At 41.8% G+C, this 22200-nt stretch overlaps 2 protein-coding genes across 14 annotated transcripts in view; one reads left to right on the top strand and one right to left on the bottom strand.

Annotated features, from left to right (window-relative positions):
* The window catches only part of GIGYF2 (GRB10 interacting GYF protein 2), a 74898-nt gene that overhangs the window by 30941 nt on the left and 21757 nt on the right, over positions 1–22200 (bottom strand). For 12 of the 13 annotated variants that reach the window (XM_069865008.1, XM_069865010.1, XM_069865006.1 and 9 more), the window contains 2 exons: positions 17555–17666; positions 16967–17007 (listed from right to left, as the gene is read on the bottom strand). The exons of the other annotated variant lie outside the window; for it this stretch is intronic. In XM_069865008.1, the coding sequence (XP_069721109.1) occupies positions 16967–17007; positions 17555–17666 (153 nt within the window). The remainder of the gene's footprint in view (positions 1–16966; positions 17008–17554; positions 17667–22200) is intronic. 13 annotated transcript variants of the gene reach the window in all.
* Positions 2575–11984, top strand: KCNJ13 (potassium inwardly rectifying channel subfamily J member 13). The gene is given in 4 exon segments (XM_069865057.1): positions 2575–2592; positions 2594–2749; positions 9057–9537; positions 10430–11984. Coding segments are annotated over 4 exon segments (1278 nt in total). The 3' UTR covers positions 11053–11984.

Raw genomic sequence — 22200 nt, 5'->3', positions numbered from 1 at the left:
GACAGGCCAGCCAAGAAAACAGCTGTTTACAAACTGGTCACAGGTTCAAGATCACAAAAAACAGGCTACTCAAATGACAGAAAGACTGTGGCCAAAGTGCCTACCACAATACTCCTACGGCTTACACTGAAATCCATAACTTCCAAAGTCCCAGTATACTGTCTTCACAAACTGTTCCTAGGCTTGAGAACAAGCATTTTAGCTGAAATTACTCAGGTCAGAGAGTCAGGATTTGGCAACGTTTTAAGGATGAAAAAAACCCTAAAATGCAATCTATGGTTTTGCCTTGGACTAATTGACTGGACTTCCTGAAGAGAAGGAGCAGTAAAAGGGCACCTCTGTTCAAGTCTGTCACAAAGCCAGTAATGGTGTTTACAGAAAACTTCAGAGCGCGCCTTGCGGTACCCAGCCAAAAAAGCCTACAGCTGTGCAGCACCGAGGCAAAGGGACACTAACCACCACCACCAAGGCTTGGATTCTGGGACGCAGCCCCATGGCAACATCTTTATGAAAAGGACTTACTACAAGAATGGCAAGTAACTTCTGTTCTCCATGCTGCCAGTCCACATTTTCTACGACGTGATCACTGTTTGGCATGAATAAACAGGAAAGCCATGCTTGACAGCAACACTGTTTCCTCTAAAGAGAGGAAAAACTAGGAGAGTGTAAGTGCTCTGACTTGCTCCCTTCATTCTGCTGCGTGCTCCACACTTCCTCCAGAAGAAGATAACAAGAAAACCCTTTGACTAAGGTTTTGAAAGGAATTCAAAGAGCTCTGCCTAGATGTGTAATTTTGTAGCTCATTTTATGGAAGAATAAACAAATGGCTTTAAGATTATGTTTCTAAAGGACCACCTTTTTCTTAGGACAGGATTTGACATGCGAGGGATACTACAGGAATCTTGACACAGTGAAGTGACTCACTTGTAACCAAAGCCAGTGACAGGGATCAGAAGCTCTAGCTTCACATTTTCTCTCTCTCCATAAAATCTCAACCTCAACAGCAAGTCTCAGACACACTACTCCAATATCACTCTGTAGTTTTTGCTAAAGTGACCACTACCCACAGTCATGAGAGTACAGGTGAACCAGTAAATTCAACTGAACTAAGGGAGTTTAACTCTGTAACACACACCTGGAAATCATGTCCTGTAGCTATTTCAACTGCTGTAGGATCAGGTTAGGTTTTCAAACCATTCAGTTGAATCAGACTAGAAAACCTGTGACAAGATGCTCTCGACAGTACAAAATATGGTTTGTAAGAAAATACTGCTTGTATAAAACCCCTTGTGAACAGAAGGGGCTGGCTCTAGTGTGAGTTCAGCGTTGCACAGGATAGAGGGAAGGCTAAGGACAAGTCACACTGTTTTACAGGCTTGCACGGTGGTGGGAGTCCCCTTGCACTACGTTATTTGCCTTGGTTGTGAAGGTCACACTGTGCCCATCACCATTTTCAGTGCCGTGTCTGAACATGTATTAAAATCTTCCATACCAGTGAGGCAAAGAATTAATGTTTTGCAATTTAGGGTTGGGGGGAAGGTTAAAGAAAAAAAAAAAAGGAGGATTTTGTTTCCTAAGCAGGAAAGTCTACATTAATAATTTTCCCAGCAGGCCTTCAGCAGTTTTACTGCAAACAACCACAGCCTTTGTTTCTCAGATCCTCTTACGTCTGATATTCGATCAAAGCCCTCACATCAGCAGCTCACCAAGGGGAAAAAAGTGTAAAATATGAAAATATGACCGCATTACAAATCTGTACTCAAGAGTTCGGTTTAGTGGCGCAGCAAACTGACCACTCATTCACCTAAAACACCTTCCCTAAGTAACTCTTCTCCTTTGATAAGTGAGAGAGAGAGAACATTAAGCAAAACCAGTACCCTTTATTGTGTGGAATCAGCAACCCACCTGATCTGCATTGTTTCACTTCCAGGCTTTAGCAAATTCCTGTGATTAATTCCAACCTTTTCACAAAGGAGCAATGTGGAGGTGAAAGAGAAGCAGCCAGCCTTACATCTTCTGACCAGCATTAAGCTGCCATTCAGCAACAGGCCCCCCCACCCCGGAGGGCACACACACCGTACCGTGAGCTGCAGCCCACCCTTCTGTTAACATCAACGCCATGGAGCTCAGGAGGAAAGGAAGAGGTGGGCACCACACAAGCACCAGTGAGACCCAGGAGTTTCCCTGTTCACCTAAACAGGCAATAGTTGACACTGGATGTGGGGAAAGTATCGGAGAATGGTGTGTCGTTCAGCAGAAATACAGGAACTCTTTCCATTCAGCTCTTTCAGGGGAATTTTGGCCTATTCAACTTTCACATAAAATTTTAAGAGTATAGAAATCTAAAAAATTATCTCAATTAAGGAGGTGAGGGGAAGGCACCCCTTCTCTAAGTAAGTGTTTGAGGATTTCTCCTCAGCTGCTAAGGGTTTGTGTTGGGTAAAGAAACCCTCCTAACAAACCAGCATTCTTTTCCACATGATCAGAGCTAACCAGCCCCCCTGCAGGCAAAATGACCAATCAAATCAGCTTCAGACAAAAACCAGCCCCCACACACACGCTATAAACGCAGGAATGAGACATACAAACCCATTTTTTACTTTTTTTTTTTAAAAAAAAAACCCGATCCCTACCAACCACTTGTGGGAAGTTTCTTGCCAGTGCTGGGACCAATACACAAGACCAGCCCAATCCTACTCCTGGAGCTCAGGCTTTCCCCTTCTCCTGCACGCAAGCCCTGCAAAGACCGGTAAGTACACAAAACCATCTTAAGTTTTTTCTTATTATACGATTAGAAATTGTTCTTTGATTGCACAATGACAGAAATCAAACTCATTTTCAGGACACAGAGTTTTATTTCTAAAGCCTGCTAAGTTAAGTATCACCTCAAACAAAATGGTTTCTGATTTCTACCCAAAAATGAAACGCTCTCTCAGATGACCACAGTGCTAAGAGCACACGGACCAATTTTTCAGAGAGCTTTCACAATAAACAGCACTGGGAAGACTTGCAATGCTCTGCAAACAGGGAACACTTGCAAGCCAACAGCCAAGGCAGCTGGGTGTTAACTGGCCAAGTGTTATGAATAAGCCATCCTTACCTTCTTGCCAAGCTCATTCTAACTCAGCATTTAACTTCAGCTCCATCACAGACTAAAGGCACAAGCTTCACCTCCTCAGAGCCCACGTTTATCATTTCAAACTATAGTTCGTGTCCTCAAGCGTTTCCAACCAATGCATTCTGGCTGTGCTTACAAACACATTGTGAGGAGGCACCACTGCTTAGGAAACCGTGAACAGGTACTGAGTATCAGCTACCACATCCTATAGAACTCAGTCATTCCAGACAAGCCGTTAGGAAGTTTACATCACATGGAGCAGGACTGCCTTCAAAAGCAGCAAATTCCACCAAAAACTGGACAGCAGCAGACTTCTATAGCCTTAAATCAAATATCCTCACCCCAATGCTAAATTCACCCTTCCATTAACAATACTTAACTTGGCATTTCAGGTTTTCCATAAGGATTTAGTATGTACTAGCATATTTTAAAGCCTTAAACAAGACTTACGCAAAGTCTTGGCAAAATTTTTCTGCTTCTCCAAAGGTGGTTGGAATAGTTGGTCCACTCGGATGATAATTTATTATCAATAATTAGAGTTCTTATGGATCCTCACAGTATTTTGAGCATGCTGTTCCATATAAAAATACATTATGCATAAAATGGAGCATTACAAATGCCCTCAAAAAATCAAGTACATAAGCAGCCTTGCTTTCTGTACTAAAAAAAAAAAAACCAAACATCACATATTATCCCATTTTACCAAAATGTATGGGCATGGTTTGGAGGGGTTTTTTTCCAAGTGCATTCTGTATTAAACTGTCACAGAAGGCGAGAAGTAGCAGCTCGCACATCCTATAGTTTGTGGCACTTGCTTTGAGAAGTGTGACTGGGGCTCAACAAATCAACGTTTGGGTTTTCACAAGACCTACTCATACATGTATCAACTCCTGAAAACTGTTCGCGGAATTCTGCAGATTGCTCGGAAAAAGGTTTTGTCAAACTACTCCCATTCATCCCAAGGAGGCATTAGCTGTAAAAACTTTCTAAAGGACAAACATGTTTGAAATTTTAACCATCCTACTAACAGCCGCAGCATAATCTTTCAACCAAAGCTGTTATTCCAACTGAATTACTTCTCACATTTTTATGATTGTTCCCTGATCTAAGTTATATGATCCAGTCACGTCCATCGACACTGAAAACCACCTTCATTTCTTAATGTCAGAGCAAGGATTGCCACTCAGTCTAAAAACAATGCTGAGATTTTAACAGCATGAAAGTACCTTTAAAAAAAAACAAAACAGCTATAAACCCACCTTGTTCTTGTTGCAAAGCACTGAGGCAGCAACACACCTAAGTGATCACAGCTTGAGAGTACCGTGATGATATTTAAAACTGAAAATAGTACAAGATTAAATGGACAGGTCAGGTATAGAGGGAATACTTGCGCTTCTGGAAAAGCACGCCAGCACCACCTGGGTTCTAATAAATCTTCAAATTATGCAAGAACCATAAGCAGTTTTTGCAGTTTCTCCTAGCAAACAGCAGGTCCTCTTACCTACTTTTGCAGTCACAGTGAAGCAGTGTGCTACAAACTGCCTCAAATACCTTCCAAGATCAATCAGAGCAGATTTTGTTAAGGGTAGGAGCTGGGCAGGTAGGGCAGCACTGCAGACATCTCCCATGCACACAGCTCCCCATAAAGGCATTCAGGCTCCTGGAAGGGTTGGGGGTGCATTGTGAGTGGTACCGGGCTGAAAACAAACTGGATGCATCAACTTCAAATGCCCTCAGCTGAGAAGGCAAACAAAACCAGACACGGCTGCAAATGACTCACAGAATCATACAATAGTTTGGGCTGGAAGGGACCTTAAAGATCATCCAGTTTCAACCCCCCTGCCATGGGCAGGGACACCTCCCACTGGATCAGGTGCCCAAGGCCCATTCAGCCTGGCCTTGAGCCCCTCCAGGGATGGGGCAGCCACAGCTTCCCTGGGCAACCTGTTCCACTGCCTCACCACTTTCACTGTGAAGAAATTGCTCCTTATGTCTAGCCTAAATCTGCCCCTCTCCAGTTTATACCCACTGTCCCTTGTTCTATCACTACAAGTCCCCCTGCAACACCACCAGAGTCTTAGCAGCTGAGCTTCTGCTGTCAGGAGAAAGACTAACGAAAAGGAAAAAAGCAGAAGGCAACGTGGCAGCGTGGAGCAGAAGGGTAACAAAGAGCTGTTACACCACCAGGAAGATGTCCAACAAAAATCCAAGTGTGGGAGCATGAATTTCAAAAATGCAAGCTGTAAGGCAAGGTTTTATTACACATAAATCATTAGCAATCCAGGTCAGTTTAGAACCTGTGCAACTGCTAGGAAAAGGCAAACTGTGACTGGTATTGAAAAAGGCAGTAAGCACCCTATCTTGACTTGTCTTAGAAGAATGTACAGAAGAATAAAGCAAGAACAAGGGACAATGATGGCAAAGAGGTTTAAAAAGGCTAAGCCCTGACATACACACTGAAGTTGGTGATAACCATTTCATTGTCAATAGACTGGAAACAGGAAGGATTAGACACACTGAATGTGTGATAAAAGACTCATCAACACGCCAAGAAAAGGTTAGGAAAAACACTTGAGACAGTTCCTGTCTTTCCAGTCAAGGGCTATCAGCTGGGAGATGGAGGGAGAAGGAAAACTCCACAGGTCAGGAACCAGAAAAAGCAAAACCAGACAAACAACATAACACAAGGGTTAAGAGATGACAAATCTAGATTAGAAACACCATACTTATTTAGAAATAATGACAAGTATTCTCCAACAAACAAAACAGAAATTTTTCAAGTCAAGGCTGGATGTCTTTGCTAAAACAGATGCTGTTTGAAACTGGACTTAACGCGGAGACCCGAAAGACTACACTGGGCAGGGGATTGGATGAGATGGTCCAAATGGTGCTTTACAACTTCGTTACTTGATAACGAACAAGAGAGGCATTTATATGTTTTACTACAGTACGCAAGGAAAGGAATAGACAAACGACAGTAATTCTTTTAAAATTCAAGGTTGCATCTACTCATAAATTGACTCTCTGCTTTTGAGAATTGAGGGGCCTGATCCTTGAGCCTGAGTAAACTTGTTTCCTCACACAGCAGTTATCTCATCTCTTATTCTAATCAACTGCATTGCTCTGAGAGCTCGTTTGCAGTTTCCTACCCTTTTTCCCACCCAAAGACAACGAAACTTGCGGCTCAAAGTCATCAATAGCTTTGCAAAAACAGTTTTGAAACTCAAGTTTACATACTTCCAATGCCATCAGGGCCACTGAATTAGATACCTGATATTTTAAATAGGCCTAGGCAAGAAAAATAAGGGGCCTGTATCAAATGAGTCCAGAGCAATGACCCCATTAACTTCAGCAGGCAATTTCCCCTGCTGGGACTCTCAAGAGGTAGAGACCCAGAACTGTTGTGAAATACTCTGCTGGGGGCCAACAGACCTTCTCATTATCAAGTACCTTCAAAATGTGTCAGTAATGGATCCTGCCCCATAGGAAAAAATCCCAATCAACCCGATGGTGAACACTGATTACGTATTTCTCAGTTTTAAGTCAACATTAGAAGGTAGAAAGCTCCTTAATCAAGAATATTGAGCCCCTGCAGTGCTGATCACATTTTGCTCTGAGCAAAGCCTGCAGCACTCAAGCACACTACCTTACCATTGATGTGGGGAAGATCTGAAGTGTAGTCAAGAAAACTGACCCCATTAAGAAAAAAAGAAAAGCATGCTGAACATACATAACACGGTAGAAAAGGCTTCTGTCACTAGTCAATCCCTATCAGATTCGGTCTCCCAGACTGTTTGTTTTGCAAACCCAAATTACCGGGAGGCTGAGGCAGGTGCTGCCCCTCAAAGTACCACGAGAATTTACACAAAAAACAGAAGGTGGTTGGATTGGGCTTTTTCAAGAACGCATGAGGTCTACACCAGAGGCATTCTGCTCTAGATGTGTTCTCCTCTCCTCAAACACAAGAGTGCTTGTGACTACTGCTTCTTCTAAGATGATAAAACCAAACCATTGCCCACAGCTCACTGTGAGCATGGTCCCCTTCATCCTTCCCAGAGATGCCCCTTTTGCAGCTTGAAGGCATCCAGAAGGGCTCTTCTAAATCTCAGCACAAGGATTCTGCTGTACAGACAAGCCACGAATCATCTGGTTGCTGAAACATATACAATTGTATTCAGGTTGTTCAAAGTTCTATAGCAGTGCAGCAAGACTGCAAACTTGTCATTTAAAGAACTATATGGTAGACCAAAGAGAGACTCAGACGAATAGGGGTCTGCTATAAACTGAATGGACAATGATCAGAACCCTCCCAAGATAAGTAGTCTGGTACTACTGGCCAGGAGAACTTCAGAAGCTACACAGTATTTTTTTGGCAGAGGGAGTGGTTTTGAAATATTCCTTACGAGATGTGAATTGGAAAATAAAAATGAGGGGAAAACAGAGCAAATTCCACTCAGGACATCATCCACTCTACTTCCTTTGACTACAACACAGATAGGAGAAATGGCTGGATGGTTCCGAGGCCCTGCAGAAAGAAAGAAAACTGAAAATCTAGCCAAGTATTCACTGTGATGTCAATTCTGATAGTTTAGTATGCATTAAGCACAAGAAAATGTTTTATAATTACTAAAATTTGGTATCCATACCAAATAAACAGCCATAAAACAGCTGGTTTACAGGATCAAAGATGACAGGGAAGATATTTACCTTTCATAAATTCATTCTGAAATTCAGGCTCCTTAGATCTAATGCATTTCAAAAGGTAAAACTATGACAGCACTCTTGGAGGGAGGGAGGGATCCGATTCCTCCAGCCTGTTGGTACACTTGTATTATAACTGACACCAGAGGAATTCAGAGAAAGGTCAAAACTGATGAGAAACAAAATGTACGAAATACCCCATACAGAATTATGACTTGCAGAATCTACCTGCATCTTTAAAATAGTGTTTTACATGAACCCCTATTCATTTAAATCCATCCTAGGTGAACTATAAAATTTGGCATTTATAAAACTTATGGATTTGTGCAGCCAGTGTCTTTTGAAAGATGACACTCAGCATCTCTGACAAGCTTGGCGAGTTGAGGTTTAAAAGTGAATAAAGGAGCACAACATGCCAAATACCTCAAGTATCCATTTCGCTTGACACATTTGTAATCTTCACCCCCTAGTTTTCATACACTTGCTGTCCAATTTTCTTATTTGGTCACTAATGAAAAATACTTTGCTTAGGCTAAACTTCACATTACATGACAGTGTATTTTCAGTATTCGTCTCCTTTCCTCATTTAACCTGCTCCTCACACAAATGGCCTCGTATTCACAGAAGCAGCTCTACCTGAAAAGTGTAATTCTACTTAACTGGGCATGGTGGGTGCAGACAGCAGCCATTTCCTAATCTAGAAAAGTCTCAAAGGGCTACTAGGTGAGCTACAGCATTCCTCTGAAATGCATAAACATGCTGGAGAAACAGTACAACAAATAATTCCCACAGCACTATCATTAATAGTACTCATAATTACATTGGTCAACTATTATACCCTGCTAAAGAGAAGTTAAAGGCTGATATAATCAGACAAAACTCTTTCTTTTTAGCTACAGAATGCTTAATCCCATCCCACACTCCCCTAAAGAATTGAAGGCCCAAATGTAAATTTAGGAAGGTAAAGTATGAAAGTTATATTTAAACAATCAAGCAGGGAAAATCTGAGAAGCAGTTAGATTTTTAAATTTAATCTTTTTTAGCTAAGTATTACCACAAACAGTGGTAAATTCCTCTCCAGGCTCCTGACTTAATCTTCTCTGGATTGCAATGTATAAGCCCTCCTTTGTTGGCTGCAGCATTTCAACCCCTGCTGATGTGTCAAAACCTGTGAGTGTTAAGCAAAATACAAATATGCTGCACCGTATCAGATGTTTTCTTTTCTTCTCTTTTCCAGAAGATGAGAACAGATACCACAGAGAGCAATAACACCAAATCCAGTGCTCCCCTCCTGACCCAAAGATACCTGAGAATGGTCACTAAGGATGGACACAGCACAATCCAGATGGATGGAGCCCAAGGAAAAGGTCTGGCGTACCTCCGAGATGCATGGGGAATACTAATGGACATGCGCTGGAGATGGATGATGCTTGTCTTCTCTGCTTCTTTTGTCATTCACTGGCTAGTCTTTGCAGTGCTGTGGTATTTGCTGGCCGAGATGAACGGGGACCTGGAGCTGGACCACGATGCTCCACCTGACAACCACACTATATGTGTCAAGTACATCACCAGTTTCACAGCTGCTTTCTCCTTCTCACTGGAGACACAACTCACGATCGGTTACGGCACTATGTTCCCAAGCGGGGACTGTCCCAGTGCTATCGCCCTGCTTGCAATACAGATGGTGCTGGGGCTCATGCTGGAAGCCTTCATCACAGGTAACCCTTCACATTTAATCTTTAGATAGAACATGGGTAACAATTAGATTTAAGAAATGGAGCTAGAAATAAACAGTGATCACAGTGATATCTGAAAGAGCAATTAAGTCAGTCGCTACTAGGATGATGAAATTTCAGCAATGTAGCAGTAAAAGTTAAACAAACACCTTTCATTAACAAAAGACAAATTAGGAGATACCAAGATTTGGAACTGAGATACACTATTTGTTGGATGACACTTGGGGCAGCTCCCCACTTATCACTCATATTTCTTATACAATTATCTCTCCAAGTTTTTTCCATGGAATTACAGTATTTAAAGTCAATTTGTTTTGATTAACAATTTAAAGATTTACTTCTGTCCAGCTGAAGTAGTTTCATGGATCTCTAACTCGGTGTTTAAGTGTTCCTCAGTACGCAACTTAATAAAAATTTTTACATTGCACAGCTATTTTGAGGTATTTTAACGTATTTAAATAATTTTCAGGTTGGAAGTATTTCAATAGACTTGAAGAACACACAGGCTAGATTACTGTGAATTAAGAAAGAGCTTCTCCAGAGGGACAACACCAAGGTCAGGTAGTATTCCCAATTACAGTAAGTCAGGGCAAGCTGACGGTTCTCCTTCTGACAGCTGTAGTTCACTTCCAAATACTAAAAAGTGAACACAGTTTAGAAAAAGCAGCATCTTAGGAAAGCTATATTTTTTAAATAAAACAATAGGTTGGTGTGATGCCAGCCTAACCGTTTGCAAACACGGAGGCTGAGGCTAGAAAGACAAGAGCCACCAAGCCCGCTTCTGTTCCTTTGGATTGTCTCGCAGCACTCCCAGGCTGCAGGACCCAGCCCAGGCACGGTGCTCGTATTCAGTTTGGTCTTTTCCCCGATGCAGGTGCTTTTGTAGCAAAGATCGCCCGGCCCAAGAACCGAGCGTTCTCCATCCGCTTCACCCACTCTGCCATCGTGACACACAGCGAGGGGAAGCCGTACCTGATGTTCCAGGTGGCCAACACACGCGCCAGCCCACTGACCAGCGTCCAGGTTTCAGCTATACTTTACCAGGAACAGGAGAATGGGCAGCTGCACCAAACCAGTGTTGACTTCCACCTGGACAGCGTTACTTCAGACGAGTGTCCTTTTTTCACCTTTCCACTGACATACTACCATTCCATCACTCCATCCAGCCCTCTGGCTGCTCTCCTCCAAAGAGAAGCTGCTCACCATTTTGAGCTGGTTGTTTTTCTGTCAGCTGTGCAGGAGGGCACAGGAGAAATGTGTCAACGGAGAACATCCTACCTCCCCTCAGAGATCTTGCCGTACCATCGCTTCGCCTCCGTGCTGGCCCGCAATGCCAAAGGTGAATATCAGATCAAGATGGAGAATTTTGACAAGACTATTCCTGAGCTCCCAGCTGCGGCCGACTCAACGAGTCCGAAAAGGACTGCCAAGGAGATCCGCATCAACGGGCAGCACACCGACAGCTTCCAGCTCTCTGAGACTGGCCTCACAGAATAGAGAGAACAGACTTTGAACTCTGGGCTTTTTTAATTATTATTACATTAAACTTTCAGGTTCCATTTACAACCTTCCTTCCCTGACTGCCCTGCCACCTTCTAGTGATCTTTCTCTTGTACTACCATCCTTTTGATTACAGAACGATACACAGAGAAAAGAGAACTTGTGTGCCCACATAAGATGGATTAACCGCCCAGGACAAAGTCAGGTACAAGAATCGTCTGACTAATTCTTGGAAATTAAAAGAGCTACCTGCTGAATTCACCAGACTATGATTAAAGCCGCACTGACCCTGAAAGGAGAGACTTTCAAACTCCCAAAGCTGACCAAAATCATAATTAACCACCTTGTGACAAAACATACAACAATGAAAAGGAAAAATATCAGTCAAAAATCAATACAGGGTGGGGTCATTCAGTAAATATATTAATTCTGGGATCAGCAACTCCATTCATCCAGGATCCTAATTCTGCTGTATTCTTAACTCTCTGGGGATACAGAGTTATGCCAATTTTCAGATGGCTGAATTCACTCTTAAAGTACTGCCAATCTCCTGTGGCAGCGAAAAGCATTCTTGCTGTGCTTATTAAACAAAATTGTAAATACTAACTGTAGTTCTTCCTTCTGCCAAATAAAAGGAGAACATCCATGAAGACACTATCAAAAAATCTTGATGTATATAACAAATGATACAGTGGAAATCTTTTCATATTTGGAAACACCAAATAAATTATTTAGTAGTGGAAAGCAGACTATTCTCAATGAATTAATGGACCTTTTTTTACAGGACCACGCATTCCACCTGCTCTCCCCTTTGCACTGCTTGTCTCAAGTAGGATGCACTATATACACAAGTAGATCCGCATCCACTTACATTTTATGCTTTTTAATATTAATATCTGCCTGTAGACACAGCACAAGAATATTTACAGAGACACTTGAATCAATTTTAAAATAAAAAATTAAAACAAACTATACACGAGACTTTTGTATTTAAGTGCCTTAAACCCACTACAATTAAGACGCTGTTCTAAAGCTCCTAAATGACGTAGGAAACTCATAGATAATGAGAACGATGGATGATTATTTCCAAGCTCTTAACAAAAGCAGTGCCTACTACGTGTCAATCCTTGCCAACAGCCAAGCATCAAAATAAAGTAAAAGTCACCTTTTGAAAGGTAAAAAGATTTTTCTCAGAAACCAAGATGGCATAAATGTTCCTTTTCCTTGACAACAGCACAGCACACAAGCAAACACGCCTCCTCTTAACTTCAGTGGCATGGTCAACAGCAGGAAAAATAGTCTGAAGTCATCTGATGAGACAGCCTTTAACTGAATTCTTCTCAAGCCCCCAAAATCTGTTAATTTATATGGTTTACAACCAGGAACACATTAGCAAAAACTTACTTTGTTTTAGGGTCTGGAGAAACTGGAAGCAGGAGAAGAACACAGAACGCCCATGTTTGCATTGCAAGTGAGCTCTTGTTCCAGAAATGTTCTATTCCCTCCCTACATTCCAGACATAAGATAGGTTTGGGTTTATTAGAAATATTCTCAAAACTTAATTTTATGTAAAAGCATTCATAGATATCCTGGAACAGGCAAAGGAACACACGAGAAAGCTCCACTGCCTTCATCCCAGCTTTTCCCAGCCGTTGACCCATATGCAATACAGAGACCCCCTTTCCCACCCTCATATCAGCACCAATAACTTTTAAGTACCTCTTGCAAGCATTATTTCCATGCTCCCTCCCGGTATAACGCATTGAGAAGAGTCTCACAAATTCAGAGCCAACACAAGAGCAGCTGAACAGATTCCTGTGTTAAGTCTGAAATAACCATCGGGGGGGGAAAGGCAGCATTCAGTGAGGTATTGTTTTTCCCATCTATCACATACTCCAGTCTCAGGCAAACCAACTGTTTGAAAATCCACCTATCTTCCCAACAAGACAGTTCTATAACCTCACCATTTAGAGACAAAGCTATAAAAAAACCTGTTTAATTTCAATTAACATCTAATCGAAGTGTGGGCTGCTTCCTTCAGTTTCTAAATGACTTGATACTTGAAAGTTGTCATGTTTTTTTTAACCATTTTCTGTTTGAAGACTTGGTATAAAAACAGGCACAGGAGCAAAAAAAAAGAAAAAATGCTTAGTATACCCTAAATGTGATCCGCAAATATTACACTTGGAATGCAGAGTTGCAGAACACCACAGAAGCTGTGTAGTCTTTGCAGAACCAGAGGCAAACAGAATACCCCTACTGCTTTTACAGTTCCAGAGAACTCATGAACCACAGATGTCTCATGAAGTACCAGGAATACACTGTGCCCCAAATCAGAAAACAAGCCTAGAAAAACTGCTGATAGCACCCAATGAAACAAACTATCACGCTGCACTTTGACTACTGTTGAGAGAGCAAGCTGGTGATAACCCTCCTCTGGATGTGCTTCTCACTAGCGTGGCAGGGAAGAAGCCAAGCCAGGTAGAATAGGGGAGTGCGATCTGCAGAAGTTCAATATCCTTTTCCTGTTCACTTGAGCTATAGTCAGGTGGTCTTAACCTAACCAATAAATAAACGTTCAATGGAACTCACTCAGGTTCCACAACTGACTTCCTAAATGTCTTGTTAAATCTGCATTATAATTATTCATTACCAGTGTGTAATTGCTGGTAACTAATCAAATCCCCTCAGCTACTAAGCTGGTATTAGTCAAGAAGCTGCAAAGAAAATTAAGCTGCTTTTGTGCAGTTCTAAGAGACAGCCGGGATCAAGAAAACAACTTGCTCATTTCCTTTGCTAATGGCCTCAGCCTTCCAGAAGCAGAACAGATACCGCTTATGTCGAGACTCAGTCAAACGTGAACTTGCAAACTGCTGTGTGCAGGGGAAAAGTAATTATTAATTTTTAATAACAGCACATTGAAAAAGTAATAGAACTTCAACAGGGAATTACTTCTCAAGTATGATCAACCTCAATTTTTCATTGAGGGGTTCTTGCATCCTCACTCAAGAGTTCAATATTTGATCTCTTATTAATTCTGTAATGTGATCACCCAGGGTGAAGAATACGAAAAAACTGGCAACTCAGTGAATTATGTAATTGGAGGCTAATCCAAGGCCCTACAAAAAAAGGAATGAAAAACTAGAGCACAATAAAGTTAGAGAATAAAATCCTAAATGAAAAGTTTAACCAGGGTAACAAAATCAATAGACGCAATTGCTAAAGCACATTAGCCCAAATCATGAACTGCACTTCAGTTAACTCCCTCATCTTCCTGCTTCCACTGCTGTGTGCACTATCCTGGATGTCTCTTGGCATATCTGTATCGCTATCCCACACTTAACACGTATTTTCTCATGGAAAGCCTCTACAAAACAGCAACTCTTTATTAATCAAGACTCCAGGCAAAACAGACCTACACCTTCAGTTAAAATTCATGCTCTCCATCTTATTTCTCTTTGAAGGTAAAGCAGAGAGAACAGGTCCCCCCACTTACAGGGACATATAGTCTCTAACAGTGATTAGAAAAAAAAAATTACTACTTGAAGACAGGTTTTTTTATATTAAAGCTTCAGAAATACTGCAGGTCTCTTCACTGTCATACTGCGCTACAGAGCTTTTAGCCAAAGAAGATAAAACTAGAAGAGAAACAGAACAAGAGACTAAACAGGACAAATCTGGTACTACAAAAAGATTCATGATCAGAGAAGCAGCACACTATCCCTCTCAAAATGAAACAGGATTTCAAGCAACACAAGCAGATACTGTCTCGTCCAGAAAATGCTTCACAGAAGACATATTCCTAAGCCCTGGTCACTAGCAGTTGCTGCAAGCCACAGACTCCATCCTAGCTGAGGCACTAACCCCCACCTTCAGGCAGCCATCAGCATCACTGAGGACATCTCGCACACCATATTTTCTTCTCAATTTCAATGGAGAGATGCATCTCACCCTGAAGTGACAATATTTTATCACTGTCTTATTGAGAAACATGGTACATTGTACAGCCTATGTCTGCAAGCGTTGCAGTTTCATCACAAGAACAGGAAGGGGCTACGTAAATAAAAACTGCATCAACTGGGGTAGATACTAATCTTACACCCATTAGACTCTGGTAAAAAAAAAAAATTCAGTCCTGAAATCTCAGCAGCACTTACTTCTTTCTATTTTCATCTTTGTCCAAAAGGCCTCTGAATATAAGGACACACTGACAGCCTGAAGTTTCATTACTGGTATTTAAAGATGGACAAACTCAGACCAATCTCAAGTTATTTTTACAAGTAAACTCTGTTTACGGAAAACAAGCAACATCTTTGTTTTGTGTTGACTTCCAACTGAAAATGCAGAAAGCTATAGGCACTCCCTGAAGTACATGAAAATGAGTTCCTGCACAGAGAAGATTGGGAGGCCTTCGAAAGCAAACATGGCAAAAGGGGATGTGCCACCATAGTGATCTGGAACATGATTAAAACGGCACCTTACGCTACTCTCACTAAACCAATCTGACAGCTAAGCAGGGATTAAAACACACTCTTGTCAAATTCCAATTGCAACTGAATCCCTTTGAGTTTGTCTTGAAGTTCCACCTGCAAATGTCTCTGAGAATCACAGAAACATTTAGGTTGGGAAAGACCTTTAAGATCGACTCCAACCATAGACCTCGCACTGCCAAGCCCACCACTAAACCACATCCTTAGGGACTCTCTCTTAGGCACTCCATCGACACATTTTTTAAACCCCTCAAGGGAGTGTGACTCGACCACTCCCCTGTGCAGCCTCTGCCAGCGACAAATAACCCTTTCAGTCAAGAAATTTTTCCCAAGATCCATTCTAAACCTCTCCTGGTACCGGTAACTTTAGCCTACTTCCTCTTCTGTCACTTGTTACTGGGAAAGAGACCAGCACCCACCTCGATACAACTTCTTTCTCCTGACCTAAGCTTGCCCAATATGTTTGCTAAGGGGGAAATCTAGCCAAGACTCCTTCAGCAAAGACTAAAAGATCCTTTGGGCCAAGGCAAGAGTCATTGTCAGCAAGTCTTGACTAGTACCAAACCTCTCACTAAGCACAGCTGTGGTACCTGCAAGTGGAAACACGGCACAGAGAAAGAGCAAGCTTGTACCTGAGAACAATTAAAACAATTCCACAAAGCAGAACTCACTACACTTTCTATGTCAGCTGATAGACTTGAATCTTCTTAACACTCCCAGAATTCAGAGTGGTTATGTTCTGTCTCTAGGATGACAACCCACTCCAAATTCAGCAGAACATTCAGACAGACATACTGGTTTCACATTAAGGATCCAGTATTCCACCCGAAAGCGGGCAGTGTGAAGCATTTAAGAAACAGAATAGGAGAGGAGCGGCATAAAGTGGGACCAGATGATAACCTGAACAAACAGAAGATTTGTATGACGACTTTAAATTTTTCAGATGGCAATTCCATCAGTATGGGAACCTCAAAACATTGTTGTTGGGATCTACTCCACACTACCAAGCATTCAGTAAATTAACGGTTCACACGGCCCAGAAGTGCTACCTACCAAAAGAACCCAGGCCAGGAACATTTAAAAGCTGCACTGAAAAGGCATATTTGCACAGCACACCTCTTCATCAGTACAGACTCCTTTCACAGAGGTACAGGAACTTAGTTCCAGCTGTAGATGTCACATCTTAACTGATTAAACAGACGCTACTTAGTGCATTTTGTTTCCCTAATATATTTAGATGTCCAATAATGAAAACAACACAAAATGAAGAACACTGAGAACACATTCAGGTCACCTAGCACAGTAACATGAATCTTGTACCAACAATATACCTGGAGTAATAAGAAAGGTTTATGTACCTTGCCCAAAACACACCCTGTTCCTCCCTCCCATTTACTGCCCGTACAGTAACAAAACCATACCTGGATCTTTTCGCCCTGGTTTTTCAAAGCGTCTGTCTCCCCTAGAAAGGCAGAATAAAAGTTTCAAATAAGGTTTTGGAACTACTCCACTCATTTTAGGTATGGCTTTTTTTTCTTTAACTTGGTAGGGTTTGTTTTTTTTAAAATCGGAGCTTGATAGACAGCATCTTTAAAGGCCCAAGTGACAACTGTAATTTTGGGGAACACTGACATGCACGTAGCCTTTGGCTTGATATGTTTTGAAATGTGACCCTAAGTACTGTCAACAATGTTGAGACTAAAATTGAAGTGAATCCTTTCACAACCCATGTTTTCATCCATCATTTTCACTGCAACTGTCATAATTTATGTTCTTTTAAAGTACTTCCTTCTTCCCAGGAACTCAGCAGAAAAATTCTTGGCAAAACTGTTCTTAGTTGCTCTTGAGTTTCTAGAAACATTAGTGTGATGACTCCACCTTAGAAATTCAGACGCTCCACTTAGATATGCCTAATCCCCTCTCCTAAAGTGTTTTTATGAAGTCAAAAAGGCACACATGGAAGCTCAGCAGATGTATGTAAAAAACTTTAAGGGCTAGAGTTCTGTTACCTTTCCTCCCAACTCTGTGATCTGTGCATTTCCCTGCCCCCTCCTCGCCCAAATCCACCCTCCACTTCATCAAAACTTCTTTGGTAGAAACCGCTTTCTCCTCGGCCTCTGCCTGAAAAGACAAAAAACACAAGTGTTTGTACAAATAATAACAGAAGTTGAAAGAGCCAGGTAGGTCTCCCTTTCCTGGTGTCCCTGTGAACTAATCTTGCAGTCTTAAGCCCCAGTGAAATTATCTGGGGCAAAGGGAAAAAGGAACAAAGGCTGAAGAAAGTCTTACGTAAAAATTTGTATCAAGAAGCACAAGATCAGACAGAACAGGCAAACAATTCTGAAATAAACACTATGCAGAAAAACACAGAAAACATACTTACCCAACAGAAGTTACCAAACAAGGATGCATTGCTCACACAACATCCACACAGTACATGTTTACTTTACACTCAAAGATCAGATCGCTTTTAAAAGCAGAATCCAGTATAACTTTACTGCACTGCAATGTACCCATAATCTCATAATTACTGCTGTCAAGGCTAGAAAAGGAGAGGGATGCTTCACCACTCCTCAGCTAAAGTGGCTCCCAGCAGAAATCTTCCCCAGGAGGTGTGGGGAGAAAAGAAGGATCACAGGATAGGCAGGACAGCATGAAGAACCCAGGTAGCTACCTAATAAAAAATTATCCTCCTCACTTTTTCAAGAAATGATTCTCTGTAGGCAGCTACCAAGTATCAAGCCTCAAGCCAAAAAGTCACAGATTTATCTCAAGTAAAGCATCTTGAAGAACATCTTCAGTGTTTGGGTAAGCATGAAGTGCTTGTTAAAAGAAAAGAAAGAACACAACAGAAAAACAACACCCACATATCCCCAGGCCTTCAAGATAGCTCCCAGCACTGGTTAGATTAATGGCTCGGGTGAAGTTTCCAGATCCACAAAAGATAAACCCTGCTTCACAAAATGCTACGGCAGAAGAAATGGGAGTTTATCTTTACCTTGAAACTTATCGTTTCAAATATCTCATGGGAACAAGACAACGAGTGAAACACGTCAATCATCTGACTGTCAGGATAATTCCTTTCCTACACGCACACACAGCCTCTACAGTCAAGTCCAAGAACCTAAGAAGCACTTGATAAAGGGAATCCTTGGCTGTGAAACTATCACAAGCCTCAATCATTTTATATTTCTCTCTTCCTGGCTTCAAGAACACGAATATCTCAAAGGATGATATGCAAACCAAGCCACAGCAAGTCCAACACTACAAGGTTGACAACAGTTTTAAGTGCAAAATAAGTTGCAAAGGCAAGAGACAGTAAAGATGTGATACAACATCAAGAGTAGCACGATGTTTATTCAGCCAAGGCATTATGCGTGCCCTAAGATGCTAGAAAAGGACTCCAGGCTGTTACTGACCACAAATAAAGCCCAGGGAAGTATAACTATCTTATGCAATGGCGATCTTTGCCTAGTTTCTTCCCTATAGGAAAGCTTTCTTCCTTCCTCTTACAGGAGATAATAAAACAAAGCTGTTAGCAAGAGAAAGCCACAGGCAGGCAGAGTCAAAACAGAACAAAGGCACTGACTCATCGCGTGTCTCTGAGGCAGCGGAGGTGGAAAGTTGCATGCACTTGTCCAACAGAAACAAAACCGGTTGTCCTTTTCTCGTTTTTATGCTGAGTGACAGCAAGATTTGTAGTGCTCCCCTTGCCGTGTGAGCAAGCATGAATGCACGCTGATCGCAGATAGCAGACACACAGCTAGCAGAGCCAGGAGGCCGGCGATATGGGAGATTTCATCAGCAAATAAAGCAAATGTCCTGTATAAAGGGAAGAACAGAATCAGAGTTGTTTTAACAGCAGCATGGCCAACGGCAGCTTTAAAAGTATGTGAAACAACAGCCTGAGAAACCTCTCTGCATTTACCCCTCTCTATGTCATGGTTCATAAGTATTTCAGCTGTGCTCAGCCACCAAAATGGCCTCAATTAAAAGATAACCTTGAAAAAGATCCAAAAGAACGATCTCAAGAGTTCAGTTTAAGGCTGTCAGTGAGGCCATGTTACTCAACTCCCAGCTGCACCGATACCGTATTGTACCAGACGGGACCTATTTAGGGCACGGAGGCCCTGGCTGTGTTTCCACCCTCCACTGCGTTCCCCAAGGCACAATGTCCAGCTGCAGAAACGAGATGGGTCCATTCATCAGGACCTCGTAGAAGTACACGTGCAGCTACAGCAGAAACCAAGGTGACCAATGCATGAGAACCATACTGCACTAAAACAGATTCTACCAAGCTCCAGAAGAGAAGCAGCTAGTTACAGAAACCCATGGTGCACCAAGTCTGTTATTCAGCAAGTGTAACGCAGATGAGTCAGAACTGAAAACTCACACTGGGACAGAGCTAATAGTGATAACAAAACATGGGGGAGTTGGAGGAGGAAAAAAAAAAATAATAATCATTCTCCCACAAGTCCAACTCCTGTTCCTGCACAGGACAACGCCAACATTCACACCATTGGTCTGAGCGTTGTCCAAATGCTTCTGCAACACTGTTAGGCTTGGCACCATGACTGCTCCCCTGGAGAGCTGTTCCTGTGCTCCACTACCCTCTGGGTGAAGAACCTTTTCCCAATATTCAACCTAAACACGTGCAGAGAGGATAAAAACTGCACATATAAGCACAACGTTCACCATTCTGTCTGCATTCTTGGCTTTTTTTGCGAATGACAAGTTTATTTTAAATAGAATGCCACTTCCGAGAAAATGCCTGACAAGAGGAGACTTTCTAAGAGTAGATGTTGCACGAAGTACTGAATGCCAAGTCAATAGATGGCAATAAATGCTTTAACTTATAAACTCAATGGAGCAGCTCTGTCATTTGTATTTCAGCAATTGCTTAAATCTCAAAATAGAGACCTCAATCATCCAGTGGATATTTTAATTGTGACAGCCAAAACTCTCTAACCTGAAAAACAGACAAGTCCGAACTTAAGTGCGAAAATCAAGATAAAAGGAAGAGGGGAGTAAGCAGCACATTTTCATTCTAATCATCATTACAAAGACACCCCCACACAATCCAACACACAAGTTCTTCAAACTATAGCATGACTAGAGTTTAGGAACTACTGTCACAGCCATAATACTGTGTGGGAAGAGCAGGATAACTCTAGTTCAACTACTGCTGTTTAGGGATGAGAACTTTCCAATTTCACACCATTCATGCATTTTCCAGGAGCAGCAAAGACGGATTACAAAGGCGAAAGAGGATGGGAGGAAAAAGAGCTCTAACAGGAAGGAAAGTACCCCTCACAAGGGTCTTAACCAAGAAGGAGAACAGCTACAAAACAAGGTGTCTGTAAGCTTACAGCCCATTCCAGATACTATTTAAATCTCTCCTCATCTGAGGCTCTTATTCATGGATGTTGACATTCCAGTCCCGCCAGCACAAAGCACAGGGCTTAACTGCACACCACAGGGAGCTCCCAGGAAAACAAGTCAATTAGAAAAAAGGTCACGTGCAAGCGCTTGGTTTCTTAAGAGACTATAACTTCAGAACTCAATACAAATGGTTTGGATTTTTGCCTCCACACAAAACACATGCAGTGTTAGTGATGGCAGTTTCGTGCCACAAATGTTTTTTAACAGTAACACCACGTTTTCCAGGACACAGTCACAAAAGTCAAAGCAACTTCCACGCAGCAGTTATTTTCACTCAACTAAACATAACCACTGTCAGTAAGACTCGGGGAGACTACTCAGTGTTATGCGGTAGTTTGAAATAGTTTGATAACAGAAGTCCCATTTAGAGTTAACAATAACCTTCCTTGACCAGCAGTTCAACCGTCCTTCCCTCTGCCAGACTGCCTCTCACTCTCCCACACGCTGGAATACAATTCTGTTACTTGGGCCTCAGTGAGGGAACTTAATTAACAAATCTAATCGTACAAGCAAATTCTTCCCTGACTGACTGTTGTGCACTTTAAGCCAGTAATCTTGTTTTGGTAAAGCCCAAGCCCAGATTTGATTGGCAGCAGCCTTCTTGCGTACAGTGATGTAAAGTTCATGAAAAATGCCAGATAACTTTTCAAATTCAAGCAATTGTGCAAGGCAATAAAGTGTTTTCCAACTGTTAAATGAAGCAGGTTGTCTAGTGAACACACTCTGAAGAAATTCTAAGTCCCTTTCACTGTAACCTGAAAATAACAGAACTGCATTTAAAAGCTTGCTACTTGCAAGCAAAGTATTTGCAAGCTGGATGTCGACAGTCCTGCACTTCGCTTTTAATGAATACGCTATTAGTAATGAAGTCCTTAATTATGCAAGTACATGATTATGAAAAATCTACAGATTAGGGCAGAAGCCCTAATTGGCTTGCTGAGATAAAGAAGCTTGTAAAATTCAACATGTCTAAACCCCAAGACTTAGATTACGGAAAGGGAAGGGGAAAAGTAGAACAAGCAACAATCAGGATCAATTAAAGAGGGAAAGCTCGGTAATTCACAATTTCAAAATGTATTAAGAATGAAAAAATTAATGGGGTAAGTGCAGAAATTTGTCCTTCACAGCTTGGCAGGAGATAAGAACAACTGACTAGCCCAATAAACACAGCATATGATGATTCATACCAATTAAAAGATCCAACGAAGATGAA

Source organism: Phaenicophaeus curvirostris, chromosome 10 (assembly GCF_032191515.1).
Source record: "Phaenicophaeus curvirostris isolate KB17595 chromosome 10, BPBGC_Pcur_1.0, whole genome shotgun sequence".
NCBI lineage: Eukaryota > Metazoa > Chordata > Aves > Cuculiformes > Cuculidae > Phaenicophaeus > Phaenicophaeus curvirostris.
This window is presented reverse-complemented; position numbering and strand designations above follow the sequence as displayed.